At 47.1% G+C, this 21,091-nt stretch overlaps 1 protein-coding gene across 6 annotated transcripts in view; it reads left to right on the forward strand.

Annotated features, from left to right (window-relative positions):
* Positions 1 to 21,091, forward strand: part of MYO7A (myosin VIIA) — a 310,031-nt gene that overhangs the window by 157,459 nt on the left and 131,481 nt on the right. For 5 of the 6 annotated variants that reach the window (XM_063951274.1, XM_063951272.1, XM_063951275.1 and 2 more), the window contains one exon: positions 3,248 to 3,401. The exons of the other annotated variant lie outside the window; for it this stretch is intronic. In XM_063951274.1, coding sequence (XP_063807344.1) covers positions 3,248 to 3,401 — 154 coding nt within the window. The remainder of the gene's footprint in view (positions 1 to 3,247; positions 3,402 to 21,091) is intronic. 6 annotated transcript variants of the gene reach the window in all.

Consider the following 21,091-nt stretch of genomic DNA (forward strand, 5'->3'; position numbering starts at 1 on the left):
ACAGGATATGTTTGAAAAATGACAGCTAGGAGCTGGTTGGTTGGTACTTTATCTCTCTTTATCACTCACGCAAAAACACAGTCAGCAGCGTCTATTGGCAGTCGGCCTTCTACGAGTTCATGCAAATGCTGCTTAAGCTCCTCCCCTTGTGTACATCTGTGCGGCCAAATGTGCAAGGACTGTCTGAGACACCCACTTTTACCGCCCGTGCACTCTGTAATAGCGACTGTTGCGTTTATACACAAACACCGGTCGCACCATCAAAACTTGCACCAGACCTATGGCAGATGCAGTGTCTTCATCTGACCATAGCCTTCTAGGGTTCAAGTTAGAGTGTGCGACTGGAAAAGCTACTGCTTGCATTGGCACACCCCCAACATTCCCATAACACGCCCACGGAATGCCTGATTATTGCATGCACTATTAGCCACCTCCCAGTCACTGCCCAGGACACTCCCATACAGGGGTGTATCTAGGGGTCCGAGCACCCCTGGCAAAGTAAGGGAATGGCGCCCCCCCCCCCTCCCTCATAGTTAAAATATGGAAGTCGCGTGTGTTAAAAAAGGGGCATGGCCACACAATTGTACCCTTATTTCATATTACACCACACAGTAGTGTCCCTTACTCACATTACAACGCACAATAATGTCCGTTATTCACATTATGCTATGCCTCCAAAGAAAAAAAATATTTGACCCCCACAGAAAAAAAAACACACACACACCATTGGCTCTACAGAAAAGAAAACATATTAAACAACACAGAAAAAATAAAATAAAAACACACTGGCTTTCACAAGAAAACAAACAAATTGACCACCGACATGAAAAAAAATGAACATACTGACCCCCGTAGGAAATAAAAAAAAAACACATTGGCCCCAACATAAAAAAAACATATTGGCATCCACAGAAAAAATAAACACATTGGCCCCCACATTAAAAAAAACCATATATTGGCACCCACAGAAAACAAACACACACATTGGCCTCTACATTAAACAATCAAACACATTGGCCCCCACAGGAAAAAAACACAATGACCCCAAACAGGAAAAAGAAAATAAATTATCCCCCACAGAAAAAAAAAAAAAAATTGGCTCCCACATTTAAAATATTAATACACATTGGCCTACAAAAATAAATAAAAAATGGGGTGGACTGTGTATGTTCTTGCATTTGGGGGGGGTACTCTGTCTAGGGGGCTGACGCACACAGCTGACACACTGAGACACAGACAGATGCTGACACACTGATGCTGACAGAGACACACAGAAAGATGCTGACACGCTGAGGCTTACACACTGACACAGATGTTGACACACAGACCCTGACATGCAAACAGACAATGACACACTGACACACAGAGATGCTGGCACACTTATGCTGACACAGACACACAGACAGACACTGACACACAGACAGATGCTGACACTGACACACAGAAACATGCTGACACACTGATGCTGACACAGACAGATGCTGATACACTGATAGATGCTGACACACTGACAGATGTTAACACAGACCCTGACTTACTGACATACAGAAACTGACACTGACAGACGCTGACACACAAACAGATGCTGACACACAAGCTATTTCACCATCCCATGATGTGTGTCCCTTGCCTCCCCGCATGCAGCTGCCAAGTGGGAGGGGGGAAGGGGGAGGATACAGCACAAGCCACAGCCGCCAGGTGGGAGTTGGGGGGGCATCACTAACCTGCACATGCTTCCGTCTGAGGACAAGGTCTCGATTCCAGTTGCTGCAGGCTGCTGGGTCCTAGGGACCAAGGGTTGTATGGCTCCAGGGCACCTTCTGCTATTACACTGTTTGCCTGGCCCTGGACGCCTGGCCCCTCTGTGCGCTCGCTGTCCCTGGTCACTTGCCTCACAGCACACACTAGCTTCAGTGCCGTGGCTCCAGTTTGAATGAGCTTCTGTTCTGCGCATGCGCAGAAGCTCATATCGCCGCAGCCGCGGATAAAGGAATCAGCCAAAGTGGGGCGGATCACGGCCACTGAAGTCAACGGGAGGGGAGGGGGGCATCCCAATCCGCCGCTGCTGACCTGTGTTGTCGTCGTCCGATGCCCGACAAAAATCACAGAAGGCAGCGGCGGCAGACACTGTTCTTCTCGCCAGAGTCCGGCACCGCTCTGCAGTCCATGCTACAATCAAGTAACTCTGCAAAACTACAGCTCCCAGCAGCCATTGCTGCCGGGAGCTCACAGCAGCAATGGCTGCTGGGAGCTGTAGTTTTAAAGAGTTACTTGATTGTAGTGCAGACTGCGGAGCGGTGCCGTACCCTGGCGAGAAGAACAGTGTCTGCCGCTGCTGCCTTCTGTGGTCTTTGCCGGGCATCCCTGCAGGTGGGGGACACAGGGGCATAGTGAATCTGCCGCTTTGCCACGGGTGGCACAACCAGGCGGCGCCCCTCCTCAGCTGGCGCCCCTGGCGAGTGCCATCCTGGCCAATGGCTAGATACGCCCCTGCTCCCATAACACGCCCACTGAACAGCTGATTTATGCCTACACTACTAGCCACCTCCCAGTCACTGCCAAGGACACTCCCATAACACGCCCACTGAATGGCTGATTTATGCCTAAACTACTAGCCACCTCCCAGTCACTGCCCAGGACACTCCCATAACACGCCCACTGAATAGCTGATTTATGCATGCACTATTAGCCACCTCCCAGTCACTGCCCAGGACACTCCCATAACACGCCCACTGAACAGCTGATTTATGCATACACTACTAGCCACCTCCCAGTCACTGCCCAGGACACTCCCATAACACGACCACTGAATAGCTGATTTATGCGTGCAGTACTAATCACCTCCTAGTCACTGCCCAAGACACTCCGATAACACGCCCACTGAACTGCTGATTTATACATGCACTACTAGCCACATCCCAGTCACTGCCCAAGACACTCCCATAACACGCCCACTGAACTGCTGATTTATGCATGCACTACTAGCCACCTCCCAGTCACCACCCAGGACACTCCCATAACACGCCCACTGAACGACTGATTTATGCATGCACTACTAGCCACCTCCCAGTCACTGTTTAGGACACTCCCATAATATGCCTACAAATAGCAGCAAATTAGAGGCATCTGAATCCTCCAGTACGCTGCCAGACTATCTGACCTCACTCTCACAGTCCCCTCCCCAGTATTATTATATACAAGTCTTTCCTAAGTGACTCTCTAAGGTCCGGGCTGATGTCTCTTCCAGGGGAACTGCACCACCTGTGACGGCAGAGATGACAGTAAGGAATATGCCAACATTCGATCTGCCATGAAAGTATTGATGTTTACTGAAACCGAGAACTGGGAGATCTCCCGGCTACTGGCTGCCATATTGCACATGGGCAACCTCCGCTATGAAGGTAATAATCTGTGGCTGATGGCCTTAGGCCCAAATGTGAAGGCCCCACTCCGCACTGCTTTATTGCTTTATTGTCCGTTTTGTCTCTTTTACTGTGTAGCACTTAAAATACCTGCTGTTCTGTTATTATAAAACTGGGGTTGTTGTAAAGGGCAGTGGTAGCCCCATAGTAACACACTGACGCGTTTCATTGTGAATTAACATCTGATGAAGTAGTGGGTTATTTCACAATGAAACGCGTCAGTTACTCTTCTTTGGGATTACCACTTTAGAACATACTCATTTTAGTAATTGCAGATAAACATTGGTATCAAATAATAAATGTATTGCTTTAACTTATCACTGAGGGCAAAGGTGGTGTGCACATGTTTTGAAGGTTGGAGGTCACCTATGTAGACCTAGGTAGGCTCTAGGTAGGTAGTCTCTCACTGCCCTAGCCAGACAGAAGCTCTTAGGAAAGTGGGCATTAAGTGGTTCTGGCAGAGAGGTGGGTTTGTGAATAGGCCGCATCCACCTAGGCCGAAAGGAACAGCAAGTATTTTTCTCTAACGTCCTAGTGGATGCTGGGGACTCCGTAAGGACCATGGGGAATAGACGGGCTCCGCAGGAGACAGGGCACTTTAAGAAAGAATTTGGAGACTGGTGTGCTCTGGCTCCTCCCTCTATGTCCCTCCTCCAGACCTCAGTTTGAATCTGTGCCCGGACGAGCTGGGTGCTACTTAGTGAGCTCTCCTGAGCTTGCTATAAGAAAGTATTTTGTTAGGTTTTTTTATTTTCAGAGAGATCTGCTGGCAACAGACTCTCTGCAGCGTGGGACTGAGGGGAGAGAAGCAGCCCTACTCACTGAAGATAGGTCCTGCTTCTTAGGCTACTGGACACCATTAGCTCCAGAGGGATCGTACACAGGATCTCACCCTTTGTCGTCCGATCCCGGAGCCGCGCCGCCGTCCCCCTCGCAGAGCCGGAAGACAGAAGCCGGTGAAAGAAGCAAGAAGACTTCGAAATCGACGGCAGAAGACTCCAGTCTTCACTGAGGTAGCGCACAGCACTGCAGCTGTGCGCCATTGCTCCCACATTAAACCCACATACTCCGGTCACTGTAGGGTGCAAGGCGCAGGGGGGGGCGCCCTGGGCAGCAATTAGAAACCTCTTTGGCAAAAGTTTGCATAATATACAGTTGGGCACTGTATATATGTATGAGCCCCCGCCAAAATTGTACATGAAAGCGGGACAGAAGCCCGCCGTCGAGGGGGCGGGGCTTCTTCCTCAGCACTCACCAGTGCCATGTTTTTTCTCCACAGCACCGCTGAGAGGAAGCTCCCCAGTCTCTCCCCTGCAGTTACACGGTAGAAGATGGTAAAAAGAGAGGGGGGGCACATAATTAGTAGAGATGAGCGCCGGAAATTTTTCGGGTTTTGTGTTTTGGTTTTGGGTTCGGTTCCGCGGCCGTGTTTTGGGTTCGACCGCGTTTTGGCAAAACCTCACCGAATTTTTTTTGTCGGATTCGGGTGTGTTTTGGATTCGGGTGTTTTTTTCAAAAAACCCTAAAAAACAGCTTAAATCATAGAATTTGGGGGTAATTTTGATCCCAAAGTATTATTAACCTCAAAAAACATAATTTACACTCATTTTCAGCCTATTCTGAACACATCACACCTCACAATATTATTTTTAGTCCTAAAATTTGCACCGAGGTCGCTGTGTGAGTAAGATAAGCGACCCTAGTGGCCGACACAAACACCGGGCCCATCTAGGAGTGGCACTGCAGTGTCACGCAGGATGGCCCTTCCAAAAAACCCTCCCCAAACAGCACATGACGCAAAGAAAAAAAGAGGCGCAATGAGGTAGCTGACTGTGTGAGTAAGATTAGCGACCCTAGTGGCCGACACAAACACCGGGCACATCTAGGAGTGGCACTGCAGTGTCACGCAGGATGTCCCTTCCAAAAAACCCTCCCCAAACAGCACATGACGCAAAGAAAAAAAGAGGCGCAATGAGGTAGCTGACTGTGTGAGTAAGATTAGCGACCCTAGTGGCCGACACAAACACCGGGCCCATCTAGGAGTGGCACTGCAGTGTCACGCAGGATGTCCCTTCCAAAAAACCCTCCCCAATCAGCACATGATGCAAAGAAAAAGAAAAGAAAAAAGAGGTGCAAGATGGAATTATCCTTGGGCCCTCCCACCCACCCTTATGTTGTATAAACAAAACAGGACATGCACACTTTAACCAACCCATCATTTCAGTGACAGGGTCTGCCACACGACTGTGACTGATATGACGGGTTGGTTTGGACCCCCCCCAAAAAAGAAGCAATTAATCTCTCCTTGCACAAACTGGCTCTACAGAGGCAAGATGTCCACCTCATCTTCACCCTCCGATATATCACCGTGTACATCCCCCTCCTCACAGATTATCAATTCGTCCCCACTGGAATCCACCATCTCAGCTCCCTGTGTACTTTGTGGAGGCAATTGCTGCTGGTCAATGTCTCCGCGGAGGAATTGATTATAATTCATTTTAATGAACATCATCTTCTCCACATTTTCTGGATGTAACCTCGTACGCCGATTGCTGACAAGGTGAGCGGCGGCACTAAACACTCTTTCGGAGTACACACTTGTGGGAGGGCAACTTAGGTAGAATAAAGCCAGTTTGTGCAAGGGCCTCCAAATTGCCTCTTTTTCCTGCCAGTATAAGTACGGACTGTGTGACGTGCCTACTTGGATGCGGTCACTCATATAATCCTCCACCATTCTATCAATGTTGAGAGAATCATATGCAGTGACAGTAGACGACATGTCCGTAATCGTTGTCAGGTCCTTCAGTCCGGACCAGATGTCAGCATCAGCAGTCGCTCCAGACTGCCCTGCATCACCGCCAGCGGGTGGGCTCGGAATTCTGAGCCTTTTCCTCGCACCCCCAGTTGCGGGAGAATGTGAAGGAGGAGATGTTGACAGGTCGCGTTCCGCTTGACTTGACAATTTTGTCACCAGCAGGTCTTTCAACCCCAGCAGACCTGTGTCTGCCGGAAAGAGAGATCCAAGGTAGGCTTTAAATCTAGGATCGAGCACGGTGGCCAAAATGTAGTGCTCTGATTTCAACAGATTGACCACCCGTGAATCCTTGTTAAGCGAATTAAGGGCTGCATCCACAAGTCCCACATGCCTAGCGGAATCGCTCCGTGTTAGCTCCTTCTTCAATGCCTCCAGCTTCTTCTGCAAAAGCCTGATGAGGGGAATGACCTGACTCAGGCTGGCAGTGTCTGAACTGACTTCACGTGTGGCAAGTTCAAAGGGCATCAGAACCTTGCACAACGTTGAAATCATTCTCCACTGCACTTGAGACAGGTGCATTCCATCTCCTATATCGTGCTCAATTGTATAGGCTTGAATGGCCTTTTGCTGCTCCTCCAACCTCTGAAGCATATAGAGGGTTGAATTCCACCTCGTTACCACTTCTTGCTTCAGATGATGGCAGGGCAGGTTCAGTAGTTTTTGGTGGTGCTCCAGTCTTCTGTACGTGGTGCCTGTACGCCGAAAGTGTCCCGCAATTTTTCTGGCCACCGACAGCATCTCTTGCACGCCCCTGTCGTTTTTTAAAAAATTCTGCACCACCAAATTCAAGGTATGTGCAAAACATGGGACGTGCTGGAATTTGCCCATATTTAATGCACACACAATATTGCTGGCGTTGTCCGATGCCACAAATCCACAGGAGAGTCCAATTGGGGTAAGCCATTCCGCGATGATCTTCCTCAGTTGCCGTAAGAGGTTTTCAGCTGTGTGCGTATTCTGGAAAGCGGTGATACAAAGCGTAGCCTGCCTAGGAAAGAGTTGGCGTTTGCGAGATGCTGCTACTGGTGCCGCCGCTGCTGTTCTTGCGGCGGGAGTCCATACATCTACCCAGTGGGCTGTCACAGTCATATAGTCCTGACCCTGCCCTGCTCCACTTGTCCACATGTCCGTGGTTAAGTGGACATTGGGTACAACTGCATTTTTTAGGACACTGGTGAGTCTTTTTCTGACGTCCGTGTACATTCTCGGTATCGCCTGCCTAGAGAAGTGGAACCTAGATGGTATTTGGTAACGGGGGCACACTGCCTCAATAAATTGTCTAGTTCCCTGTGAACTAACGGCGGATACCGGACGCACGTCTAACACCAACATAGTTGTCAAGGACTCAGTTATCCGCTTTGCAGTAGGATGACTGCTGTGATATTTCATCTTCCTCGCAAAGGACTGTTGAACAGTCAATTGCTTACTGGAAGTAGTACAAGTGGGCTTACGACTTCCCCTCTGGGATGACCATCGACTCCCAGCGGCAACAACAGCAGCGCCAGCAGCAGTAGGCGTTACACGCAAGGATGCATCGGAGGAATCCCAGGCAGGAAAGGACTCGTCAGACTTGCCAGTGACATGGCCTGCAGGACTATTGGCATTCCTGGGGAAGGAGGAAATTGACACTGAGGGAGTTGGTGGGGTGGTTTGCGTGAGCTTGGTTACAAGAGGAAGGGATTTACTGGTCAGTGGACTGCTTCCGCTGTCACCCAAAGTTTTTGAACTTGTCACTGACTTATTATGAATGCGCTGCAGGTGACGTATAAGGGAGGATGTTCCGAGGTGGTTAACGTCCTTACCCCTACTTATTACAGCTTGACAAAGGGAACACACGGCTTGACACCTGTTGTCCGCATTTCTGGTGAAATACCTCCACACCGAAGAGCTGATTTTTTTGGTATTTTCACCTGGCATGTCAACGGCCATATTCCTCCCACGGACAACAGGTGTCTCCCCGGGTGCCTGACTTAAACAAACCACCTCACCATCAGAATCCTCCTGGTCAATTTCCTCCCCAGCGCCAGCAACACCCATATCCTCCTCATCCTGGTGTACTTCAACACTGACATCTTCAATCTGACTATCAGGAACTGGACTGCGGGTGCTCCTTCCAGCACTTGCAGGGGGCATGCAAATAGTGGAAGGCGCATGCTCTTCACGTCCAGTGTTGGGAAGGTCAGGCATCGCAAACGACACAATTGGACTCTCCTTGTGGATTTGGGATTTCAAAGAACGCACAGTTCTTTGCGGTGCTTTTGCCAGCTTGAGTCTTTTCAGTTTTCTAGCGAGAGGCTGAGTGCTTCCATCCTCATGTGAAGCTGAACCACTAGCCATGAACATAGGCCAGGGCCTCAGCCGTTCCTTGCCACTCCGTGTGGTAAATGGCATATTGGCAAGTTTACGCTTCTCCTCCGACAATTTTATTTTAGGTTTTGGAGTCCTTTTTTTTCTGATATTTGGTGTTTTGGATTTGACATGCTCTGTACTATGACATTGGGCATCGGCCTTGGCAGACGACGTTGCTGGCATTTCATCGTCTCGGCCATGACTAGTGGCAGCAGCTTCAGCACGAGGTGGAAGTGGATCTTGATCTTTCCCTAATTTTGGAACCTCAACTTTTTTGTTCTCCATATTTTATAGGCAGAACTAAAAGGCACCTCAGGTAAACAATGGAGATGGATGGATTGGATACTAGTATACAATTATGGACGGACTGCCACGGTTAGGTGGTATAAAAAAACCACGGTTAGGTGGTATATATTATAATAATAATACAATTATGGATGGACGGACTGCCTGCCGACTGCCGACACAGAGGTAGCCACAGCCGTGAACTACCGCACTGTACACTGGTTGATAAAGAGATAGTAGTATACTCGTAACAACTAGTATGACACTATGACGACGGTATAAAGAATGAAAAAAAAACCACGGTTAGGTGGTATATATTATAATAATAATACAATTATGGATGGACGGACTGCCTGCCGACTGCCGACACAGAGGTAGCCACAGCCGTGAACTACCGCACTGTACACTGGTTGATAAAGAGATAGTAGTATACTCGTAACAATTAGGATGACACTATGACGGTATAAAGAATGAAAAAAAAACCACGGTTAGGTGGTAGGTATATGATAATAAATAATACAATTCTGGTCGGACGGACTGCCTGCCGTGTGCCGACACAGAGGTAGCCACAGCCGTGAACTACCGCACTGTACACTGGTTGATAAAGAGATAGTAGTATACTCGTAACAATTAGGATGACACTATGACGGTATAAAGAATGAAAAAAAAACCACGGTTAGGTGGTAGGTATATAATAATAAATAATACAATTCTGGTCGGACGGACTGCCTGCCGTGTGCCGACACAGAGGTAGCCACAGCCGTGAACTACCGCACTGTACACTGGTTGATAAAGAGATAGTAGTATACTCGTAACAATTAGGATGACACTATGACGGTATAAAGAATGAAAAAAAAACCACGGTTAGGTGGTAGGTATATAATAATAAATAATACAATTCTGGTCGGACGGACTGCCTGCCGTGTGCCGACACAGAGGTAGCCACAGCCGTGAACTACCGCACTGTACACTGGTTGATAAAGAGATAGTAGTATACTCGTAACAATTAGGATGACACTATGACGGTATAAAGAATGAAAAAAAAACCACGGTTAGGTGGTAGGTATATAATAATAAATAATACAATTCTGGTCGGACGGACTGCCTGCCGTGTGCCGACACAGAGGTAGCCACAGCCGTGAACTACCGCACTGTACACTGGTTGATAAAGAGATAGTAGTATACTCGTAACAATTAGGATGACACTATGACGGTATAAAGAATGAAAAAAAAACCACGGTTAGGTGGTAGGTATATAATAATAAATAATACAATTCTGGTCGGACGGACTGCCTGCCGTGTGCCGACACAGAGGTAGCCACAGCCGTGAACTACCGCACTGTACACTGGTTGATAAAGAGATAGTAGTATACTCGTAACAATTAGGATGACACTATGACGGTATAAAGAATGAAAAAAAAACCACGGTTAGGTGGTAGGTATATAATAATAAATAATACAATTCTGGTCGGACGGACTGCCTGCCGTGTGCCGACACAGAGGTAGCCACAGCCGTGAACTACCGCACTGTACACTGGTTGATAAAGAGATAGTAGTATACTCGTAACAATTAGGATGACACTATGACGGTATAAAGAATGAAAAAAAAACCACGGTTAGGTGGTAGGTATATAATAATAAATAATACAATTCTGGTCGGACGGACTGCCTGCCGTGTGCCGACACAGAGGTAGCCACAGCCGTGAACTACCGCACTGTACACTGGTTGATAAAGAGATAGTAGTATACTCGTAACAATTAGGATGACACTATGACGGTATAAAGAATGAAAAAAAAACCACGGTTAGGTGGTAGGTATATAATAATAAATAATACAATTCTGGTCGGACGGACTGCCTGCCGTGTGCCGACACAGAGGTAGCCACAGCCGTGAACTACCGCACTGTACACTGGTTGATAAAGAGATAGTAGTATACTCGTAACAATTAGGATGACACTATGACGGTATAAAGAATGAAAAAAAAACCACGGTTAGGTGGTAGGTATATAATAATAAATAATACAATTCTGGTCGGACGGACTGCCTGCCGTGTGCCGACACAGAGGTAGCCACAGCCGTGAACTACCGCACTGTACACTGGTTGATAAAGAGATAGTAGTATACTCGTAACAATTAGGATGACACTATGACGGTATAAAGAATGAAAAAAAAACCACGGTTAGGTGGTAGGTATATAATAATAAATAATACAATTCTGGTCGGACGGACTGCCTGCCGTGTGCCGACACAGAGGTAGCCACAGCCGTGAACTACCGCACTGTACACTGGTTGATAAAGAGATAGTAGTATACTCGTAACAATTAGGATGACACTATGACGGTATAAAGAATGAAAAAAAAACCACGGTTAGGTGGTAGGTATATAATAATAAATAATACAATTCTGGTCGGACGGACTGCCTGCCGTGTGCCGACACAGAGGTAGCCACAGCCGTGAACTACCGCACTGTACACTGGTTGATAAAGAGATAGTAGTATACTCGTAACAATTAGGATGACACTATGACGGTATAAAGAATGAAAAAAAAACCACGGTTAGGTGGTAGGTATATAATAATAAATAATACAATTCTGGTCGGACGGACTGCCTGCCGTGTGCCGACACAGAGGTAGCCACAGCCGTGAACTACCGCACTGTACACTGGTTGATAAAGAGATAGTAGTATACTCGTAACAATTAGGATGACACTATGACGGTATAAAGAATGAAAAAAAAACCACGGTTAGGTGGTAGGTATATAATAATAAATAATACAATTCTGGTCGGACGGACTGCCTGCCGTGTGCCGACACAGAGGTAGCCACAGCCGTGAACTACCGCACTGTACTGTGTCTGCTGCTAATATAGACTGGTTGATATTTAAAGAGATATTAGTAGTATACAACAATACTATACTGGTGGTCAGGCACTGGTCACCACTCCTGCAGCAAAAGTGTGCACTGTTAATTAATATAATTGTACTCCTGGCTCCTGCTAACAACCTGCAGTGCTCCCCAGTCTCCCCCACAATTAATTATAAGCTTTTAATTTATACATTGATGACTGTGCAGCACACTGGGCTGAGCTGAGTGCACACAGACTGAGTCACACTGTGTGACTGACTGTGCTGTGTATCGTTTTTTTTTTCAGGCAGAGAACGGATATAGCAGAGAGAAGTGAACGGATATATTATATTAAATAAAAGTTAACTAGCAACTGCACTGGTCACTGACTGTGGTAAACTAACTCTGTCTGCGACTCTGCACAATCTCTCTCTATCTAATCTATCTATCTCTATTCTAATGGAGAGGACGCCAGACACGTCCTCTCCCTATCAATCTCAATGCACGAGTGAAAATGGCGGCGACGCGCGGCTCCTTATATAGAATCCGAGTCTCGCGAGAATCCGACAGCGTCATGATGACGTTCGGGCGCGCTCGGGTTAACCGAGCAAGGCGGGAAGATCCGAGTCGCTCGGACCCGTGAAAAAAAACATGAAGTTCGGGCGGGTTCGGATTCCGAGGAACCGAACCCGCTCATCTCTAATAATTAGGCGCAAAAATCAATATAAACAGCAGCTACTGGGTTTACATTAAGTTACTGTGTTATTCCTGGGTCATATAGCGCTGGGGTGTGTGCTGGCATACTCTCTCTCTGTCTCTCCGGGCCTTTTGGGGGAATTGTCTTCAGATGAGCATTCCCTGAGTGTGTGGTGTGTCGGTACGTGTGTGTCGACATGTCTGAGGTAAAAGGCTCCCCTAAGGAGGAGATAGAGCAAATATGTGTGTAAGGGTGTCTTTGTCGACAACGCCGACACCTGTTTGGATATGTGTAATTAAGTGCTAAGGTGAATTTATTGCACAAAAGATTAGAGAACAGACAGGAAATCTACCCATGTCTGTCCCTATGTTGCAGAGACCTTCAGAATCTCTCAATGATCACTATCCAAAATAATAGACACTGATATCGACACGGAGTCTGACTCCAGTGTCGACTACGATAATGCAAAGTTACAGCCAAAATAGCAGAAAAGTATTCAATATATGATTATTGTAATAAAAGATGATTTGCATATCACTGATGACTCATCTGTCCCTGACACAAGGGTACACATGTTTAAGGGGAAGAAAGCTGAGGTAAATTTCCCTCCTCTCATGATGAAAAAGAGCGGGAATCTCCAGACAAGAGACTGCAGTTTCCCACAAAGAATTCCCCACTAGGGCCAGGATAGGATGGGAATCTTCCCCTAGGGTGTCACTTTTGCCCAAAATGTAGCCCTGACGTAACAGCTATTCTCAGGGATCCTGCAGATAGCGTGCACATTCTGGTACACTACTCAGACCGGCGATTGTGTCGGCATGGGTTTATAGCGCTGTGGCAGCGTGTACAGGTACCTTATCAGCAGAGATTGAGACCCTAGTATGTAGATATATATAATAGAGATGAGCGGGTTCGGTTCCTCTGAATCCGAACCCGCCCGAACTTCAGGTTTTTTACACGGGTCCGAGCAGGCTCGGATCTTCCCGCCTTGCTCGGCTAACCCGAGCGCGCCCGAACGTCATCATCACGCTGTCGGATTTTCGCGAGGCTCGGATTCTATCGCGAGACTCGGATTCTATATAAGGAGCCGCGCGTCGCCGCCATTTTCACACGTGCATTGAGAGTCATAGGGAGAGGACGTGGCTGGCGTCCTCTCCGTTTAGAGAAGAGAGAGACACAGTATTTTCGGGGAGCATTATTAGGAGGAGTACTACTGTATACTACTATACTACTTGCTGAAGTGATATTTATAGATTAGATAGTGTGACTGTAAGTGTATTATCTGACTTGTGGGGGAGACACTGACAGTGGGGAGCAGTTAGAGTCTGAGAGCAGGACTCAGGAGTACATATAACGTACAGTGCACACTTTTGCTGCCAGAGTCAGTGCCACACTGCCATTGTTGTGACCACACTGACCACCAGTATAATAATATATTTTGTGATTGTCTGCTTAGGCCTCGGAGTACTAGTTGCAAGTTGCAACGTGACCTGTCCTGAAGTGACCACCAGTTTAATAATCAATCACCACCAGTTTAATATATATATATATATATATATATATATATATATAATATTGTATACCACCTACCCGTGGTTTTTTTTTTTTTCATTCTTCTTTATACATACTACTATAGTAGCTTACTGTAGCAGTCTGCGGTGCTGTGCTGACCTGACAGTGTCCAGCAGGTCCGTCATCAGTCATTACATAATAAATATATATAGTACCTGTCCGGCTGCAGTACTAGTGATATTATATTGATTTCATCTCATTATCAATAATTTATCATCCAGTCTAGACTCTATATTAGCAGCAGACACAGTACGTTAGTCCACGGCTGTAGCTACCTCTGTGTCGGCACTCGGCAGTCCATCCATAATTGTATACCACCTACCCGTGTTTTTTTTTTTCTTTCTTCTTTATACATACTACATCTCATTATCATCCAGTCTATATTAGCAGCAGACACAGTACAGTACGGTAGTCCACGGCTGTAGCTACCTCTGTGTCGGCACTCGGCAGTCCATCCATAATTGTATACCACCTACCCGTGTTTTTTTTTTTCTTTCTTCTTTATACATACTACATCTCATTATCATCCAGTCTATATTAGCAGCAGACACAGTACAGTACGGTAGTCCACGGCTGTAGCTACCTCTGTGTCGGCACTCGGCACTCGGCAGTCCATCCATAATTGTATACCACCTGCCCGTGGTTTTTTTTTTTTTCTTACTTCTTTGTACATACTACTATAGAGTATAGTAGCTTACTGTAGCAGTCTGCGGTGCTGCTGAGCTGACAGTGTCCAGCAGGTCCGTCATCAGTCATCATTACCTAATAAATATATTATCTACCTGTCCGGCTGCAGTACTAGTGATATTATATATACATACATATATATATTGATTTCATCTCATTATCAATCATCCAGTCTATATTAGCAGCAGACACAGTACGTTAGTCCACGGCTGTAGCTACCTCTGTGTCGGCACTCAGCAGTCCATCCATAATTGTATACCACCTACCCGTGTTTTTTTTTTTTCTTTCTTCTTTGTACATACTACTATAGTATAGTAGCTTACTGTAGCAGTCTGCGGTGCTGCTGAGCTGACAGTGTCCAGCAGGTCCGTCATCAGTCATCATTACCTAATAAATATATTATCTACCTGTCCGGCTGCAGTACTAGTGATATTATATATACATACATATATATATTGATTTCATCTCATTATCAATCATCCAGTCTATATTAGCAGCAGACACAGTACGTTAGTCCACGGCTGTAGCTACCTCTGTGTCGGCACTCGGCAGTCCATCCATAATTGTATACCACCTACCCGTGGTTTTTTTTTTTTCTTTCTTTCTTCTTTGTACATACTACTATAGTATAGTAGCTTACTGTAGCAGTCTGCGGTGCTGCTGAGCTGACAGTGTCCAGCAGGTCCGTCATCAGTCATCATTACCTAATAAATATATTATCTACCTGTCCGGCTGCAGTACTAGTGATATTATATATACATACATATATATATTGATTTCATCTCATTATCAATCATCCAGTCTATATTAGCAGCAGACACAGTACGTTAGTCCACGGCTGTAGCTACCTCTGTGTCGGCACTCGGCAGTCCATCCATAATTGTATACCACCTACCCGTGGTTTTTTTTTTTTCTTTCTTCTTTGTACATACTACTATAGTATAGTAGCTTACTGTAGCAGTCTGCGGTGCTGCTGAGCTGACAGTGTCCAGCAGGTCCGTCATCAGTCATCATTACCTAATAAATATATTATCTACCTGTCCGGCTGCAGTACTAGTGATATTATATATACATACATATATATATTGATTTCATCTCATTATCAATCATCCAGTCTATATTAGCAGCAGACACAGTACGTTAGTCCACGGCTGTAGCTACCTCTGTGTCGGCACTCGGCAGTCCATCCATAAGTATACTAGTATCCATCCATCTCCATTGTTTACCTGAGGTGCCTTTTAGTTGTGCCTATTAAAATATGGAGAACAAAAATGTTGAGGTTCCAAAATTAGGGAAAGATCAAGATCCACTTCCACCTCGTGCTGAAGCTGCTGCCACTAGTCATGGCCGAGACGATGAAATGCCAGCAACGTCGTCTGCCAAGGCCGATGCCCAATGTCATAGTACAGAGCATGTCAAATCCAAAACACCAAATATCAGTAAAAAAGGACTCCAAAACCTAAAATAAAATTGTCGGAGGAGAAGCGTAAACTTGCCAATATGCCATTTACCACACGGAGTGGCAAGGAACGGCTGAGGCCCTGGCCTATGTTCATGGCTAGTGGTTCAGCTTCACATGAGGATGGAAGCACTCAGCCTCTCGCTAGAAAACTGAAAAGACTCAAGCTGGCAAAAGCACCGCAAAGAACTGTGCGTTCTTCGAAATCCCAAATCCACAAGGAGAGTCCAATTGTGTCGGTTGCGATGCCTGACCTTCCCAACACTGGACGTGAAGAGTATGCGCCTTCCACCATTTGCATGCCCCCTGCAAGTGCTGGAAGGAGCACCCGCAGTCCAGTTCCTGATAGTCAGATTGAAGATGTCAGTGTTGAAGTACACCAGGATGAGGAGGATATGGGTGTTGCTGGCGCTGGGGAGGAAATTGACCAGGAGGATTCTGATGGTGAGGTGGTTTGTTTAAGTCAGGCACCCGGGGAGACACCTGTTGTCCGTGGGAGGAATAGGGCCATTGACATGCCTGGTCAAAATACAAAAAAAATCAGCTCTTCGGTGTGGAAGTATTTCACCAGAAATGCGGACAACATTTGTCAAGCCGTGTGTTGCCTTTGTCAAGCTGTAATAAGTAGGGGTAAGGACGTTAACCACCTCGGAACATCCTCCCTTATACGTCACCTGCAGCGCATTCATAATAAGTCAGTGACAAGTTCAAAAACTTTGGGTGACAGCGGAAGCAGTCCACTGGCCAGTAAATCCCTTCCTCTTGTAACCAAGCTCACGCAAACCACCCCACCAACTCCCTCAGTGTCAATTTCCTCCTTACCCAGGAATGCCAATAGTCCTGCAGGCCATGTCACTGGCAATTCTGACGAGTCCTCTCCTGCCTGGGATTCCTCCGATGCATCCTTGAGTGTAATGCCTACTGCTGCTGGCGCTGCTGTTGTTGCTGCTGGGAGTCGATCGTCATCCCAGAGGGGAAGTCGTAAGCCCACTTGTACTACTTCCAGTAAGCAATTGACTGTCCAACAGTCCTTTGCGAGGGAGATGAAATATCACAGCAGTCATCCTGCTGCAAAGCGGATAACTGAGGCCTTGACAACTATGTTGGTGTTAGACGTGCGTCCGGTATCCGCCGTTAGTTCACAGGGAACTAGACAATTTATTGAGGCAGTGTGCCCCCATTACCAAATACCATCTAGGTTCCATTTCTCTAGGCAGGCGATACCGAGAATGTACACGGACGTCAGAAAAAGACTCACCAGTGTCCTAAAAAATGCAGTTGTACCCAATGTCCATTTAACCACGGACATGTGGACAAGTGGAGCAGGGCAGGGTCAGGACTATATGACTGTGACAGCCCACTGGGTAGATGTATGGACTCCCGCCGCAAGAACAGCAGCGGCGGCACCAGTAGCAGCATCTCGCAAACGCCAACTCTTTCCTAGGCAGGCTACGCTTTGTATCACCGCTTTCCAGAATACGCACACAGCTGAAAACCTCTTACGGCAACTGAGGAAGATCATCGCGGAATGGCTTACCCCAATTGGACTCTCCTGTGGATTTGTGGCATCGGACAACGCCAGCAATATTGTGTGTGCATTAAATATGGGCAAATTCCAGCACGTCCCATGTTTTGCACATACCTTGAATTTGGTGGTGCAGAATTTTTTAAAAAACGACAGGGGCGTGCAAGAGATGCTGTCGGTGGCCAGAAGAATTGCGGGACACTTTCGGCGTACAGGCACCACGTACAGAAGACTGGAGCACCACCAAAAACTACTGAACCTGCCCTGCCATCATCTGAAGCAAGAAGTGGTAACGAGGTGGAATTCAACCCTCTATATGCTTCAGAGGTTGGAGGAGCAGCAAAAGGCCATTCAAGCCTATACAATTGAGCACGATATAGGAGGTGGAATGCACCTGTCTCAAGCGCAGTGGAGAATGATTTCAACGTTGTGCAAGGTTCTGATGCCCTTTGAACTTGCCACACGTGAAGTCAGTTCAGACACTGCCAGCCTGAGTCAGGTCATTCCCCTCATCAGGCTTTTGCAGAAGAAGCTGGAGACATTGAAGGAGGAGCTAACATGGAGCGATTCCGCTAGGCATGTGGGACTTGTGGATGGAGCCCTTAATTCGCTTAACAAGGATTCACGGGTGGTCAATCTGTTGAAATCAGAGCACTACATTTTGGCCACCGTGCTCGATCCTAGATTTAAAGCCTACCTTGGATCTCTCTTTCCGGCAGACACAAGTCTGCTGGGGTTGAAAGACCTGCTGGTGACAAAATTGTCAAGTCAAGCGGAACGCGACCTGTCAACATCTCCTCCTTCACATTCTCCCGCAACTGGGGGTGCGAGGAAAAGGCTCAGAATTCCGAGCCCACCCGCTGGCGGTGATGCAGGGCAGTCTGGAGCGACTGCTGATGCTGACATCTGGTCCGGACTGAAGGACCTGACAACGATTACGGACATGTCGTCTACTGTCACTGCATATGATTCTCTCACCATTGAAAGAATGGTGGAGGATTATATGAGTGACCGCATCCAAGTAGGCACGTCACACAGTCCGTACTTATACTGGCAGGAAAAAGAGGCAATTTGGAGGCCCTTGCACAAACTGGCTTTATTCTACCTAAGTTGCCCTCCCACAAGTGTGTACTCCGAAAGAGTGTTTAGTGCCGCCGCTCACCTTGTCAGCAATCGGCGTACGAGGTTACATCCAGAAAATGTGGAGAAGATGATGTTCATTAAAATGAATTATAATCAATTCCTCCGTGGAGACATTGACCAGCAGCAATTGCCTCCACAAAGTACACAGGGAGCTGAGATGGTGGATTCCAGTGGGGACGAATTGATAATCTGTGAGGAGGGGGATGTACACGGTGATATATCGGAGGATGATGATGAGGTGGACATCTTGCCTCTGTAGAGCCAGTTTGTGCAAGGAGAGATTAATTGCTTCTTTTTTGGTGGGGGTCCAAACCAACCCGTCATTTCAGTCACAGTCGTGTGGCAGACCCTGTCACTGAAATGATGGGTTGGTTAAAGTGTGCATGTCCTGTTTATACAACATAAGGGTGGGTGGGAGGGCCCAAGGACAATTCCATCTTGCACCTCTTTTTTCTTTAATTTTTCTTTGCGTCATGTGCTGTTTGGGGAGGGTTTTTTGGAAGGGACATCCTGCGTGACACTGCAGTGCCACTCCTAGATGGGCCCGGTGCTTGTGTCGGCCACTAGGGTCGCTTATCTTACTCACACAGCTACCTCATTGCGCCTCTTTTTTTCTTTGCGTCATGTGCTGTTTGGGGAGGGTTTTTTGGAAGGGACATCCTGCGTGACACTGCAGTGCCACTCCTAGATGGGCCCGGTGTTTGTGTCGGCCACTAGGGTCGCTTATCTTACTCACACAGCTACCTCATTGCGCCTCTTTTTTTTCTTTGCGTCATGTGCTGTTTGGGGAGGGTTTTTTGGAAGGGACATCCTGCGTGACACTGCAGTGACACTCCTAGATGGGCCCGGTGTTTGTGTCGGCCACTAGGGTCGCTTATCTTACTCACACAGCTACCTCATTGCGCCTCTTTTTTTCTTTGCGTCATGTGCTGTTTGGGGAGGGTTTTTTGGAAGGGACATCCTGCGTGACACTGCAGTGCCACTCCTAGATGGGCCCGGTGTTTGTGTCGGCCACTAGGGTCGCTTATCTTACTCACACAGCTACCTCATTGCGCCTCTTTTTTTCTTTGCGTCATGTGCTGTTTGGGGAGGGTTTTTTGGAAGGGACATCCTGCGTGACACTGCAGTGACACTCCTAGATGGGCCCGGTGTTTGTGTCGGCCACTAGGGTCGCTTATCTTACTCACACAGCTACCTTATTGCGCCTCTTTTTTTCTTTGCGTCATGTGCTGTTTGGGGAGGGTTTTTTGGAAGGGACATCCTGCGTGACACTGCAGTGACACTCTTAGATGGGCCCGGTGTTTGTGTCGGCCACTAGGGTCGCTTAGCTTAGTCATCCAGCGACCTAGGTGCAAATTTTAGGACTAAAAATAATATTGTGAGGTGTGAGGTATTCAGAATAGACTGAAAATGAGTGTAAATTATGGTTTTTGAGGTTAATAATACTTTGGGATCAAAATGACCCCCAAATTCTATGATTTAAGCTGTTTTTTAGTGTTTTTTGAAAAAAACACCCGAATCCAAAACACACCCGAATCCGACAAAAAAAATTCGGTGAGGTTTTGCCAAAACGCGGTCGAACCCAAAACACGGCCGCGGAACCGAACCCAAAACCAAAACACAAAACCCGAAAAATTTCCGGCGCTCATCTCTAATTATATGTATATATAGAGATATATATATTAAAGATGCTGTCTTAAGAGATATATATATATATAAAACATGCCCAAAGAGACATGAGCATACTGAGTCCTAGAGTCAAAGCTATGTCGATTTCTGCTTGATGTGTCCTGTAGAATATGCAATGGACAGATGATGCCGACTTAAGAGGCATATGGAAGGCTGAGGATTGTGTGGAGAAGGGTTCTCGGACCTGGTCTCCACAGCTATAGCTGGTAATTCTGATATTTTGCCTTATATTCCTGCACAGCCTAGGAAAGCACGACATTATCAAATGCAGCCTTTCGAACAAAGAAACAAGAAAGTCCGAGGTGCGTCCTTTCTTGCCAGAGGCGGGGGCAGAGGAAAGAAGCTGCACAACACAGCTAGTTCCCAGGAACAGAAGTCCTCCCCGGCCTCTACAAAAATCCACGGCATGTCGCTGGGGCTCCACAGGCGGAGCTAGGCCCGGTGGGGGCACGCCTTCGTAAGTTCAGCCACAAGTGGGTTCACTCCCTGTTAGATCCCTGGGCAATAGATATTGTGTCTCAGGGATACAAGCTGGACTTTGAGAAGATGCCCCCTCACCGACGGCCCTGCTGGCTTCCCCCCACGAGAGGGAAACAGTGTTAAC

The sequence above is a fragment of the Pseudophryne corroboree genome, chromosome 2, assembly GCF_028390025.1.
Source record: "Pseudophryne corroboree isolate aPseCor3 chromosome 2, aPseCor3.hap2, whole genome shotgun sequence".
NCBI classification, from domain to species: Eukaryota; Metazoa; Chordata; class Amphibia; order Anura; family Myobatrachidae; genus Pseudophryne; species Pseudophryne corroboree.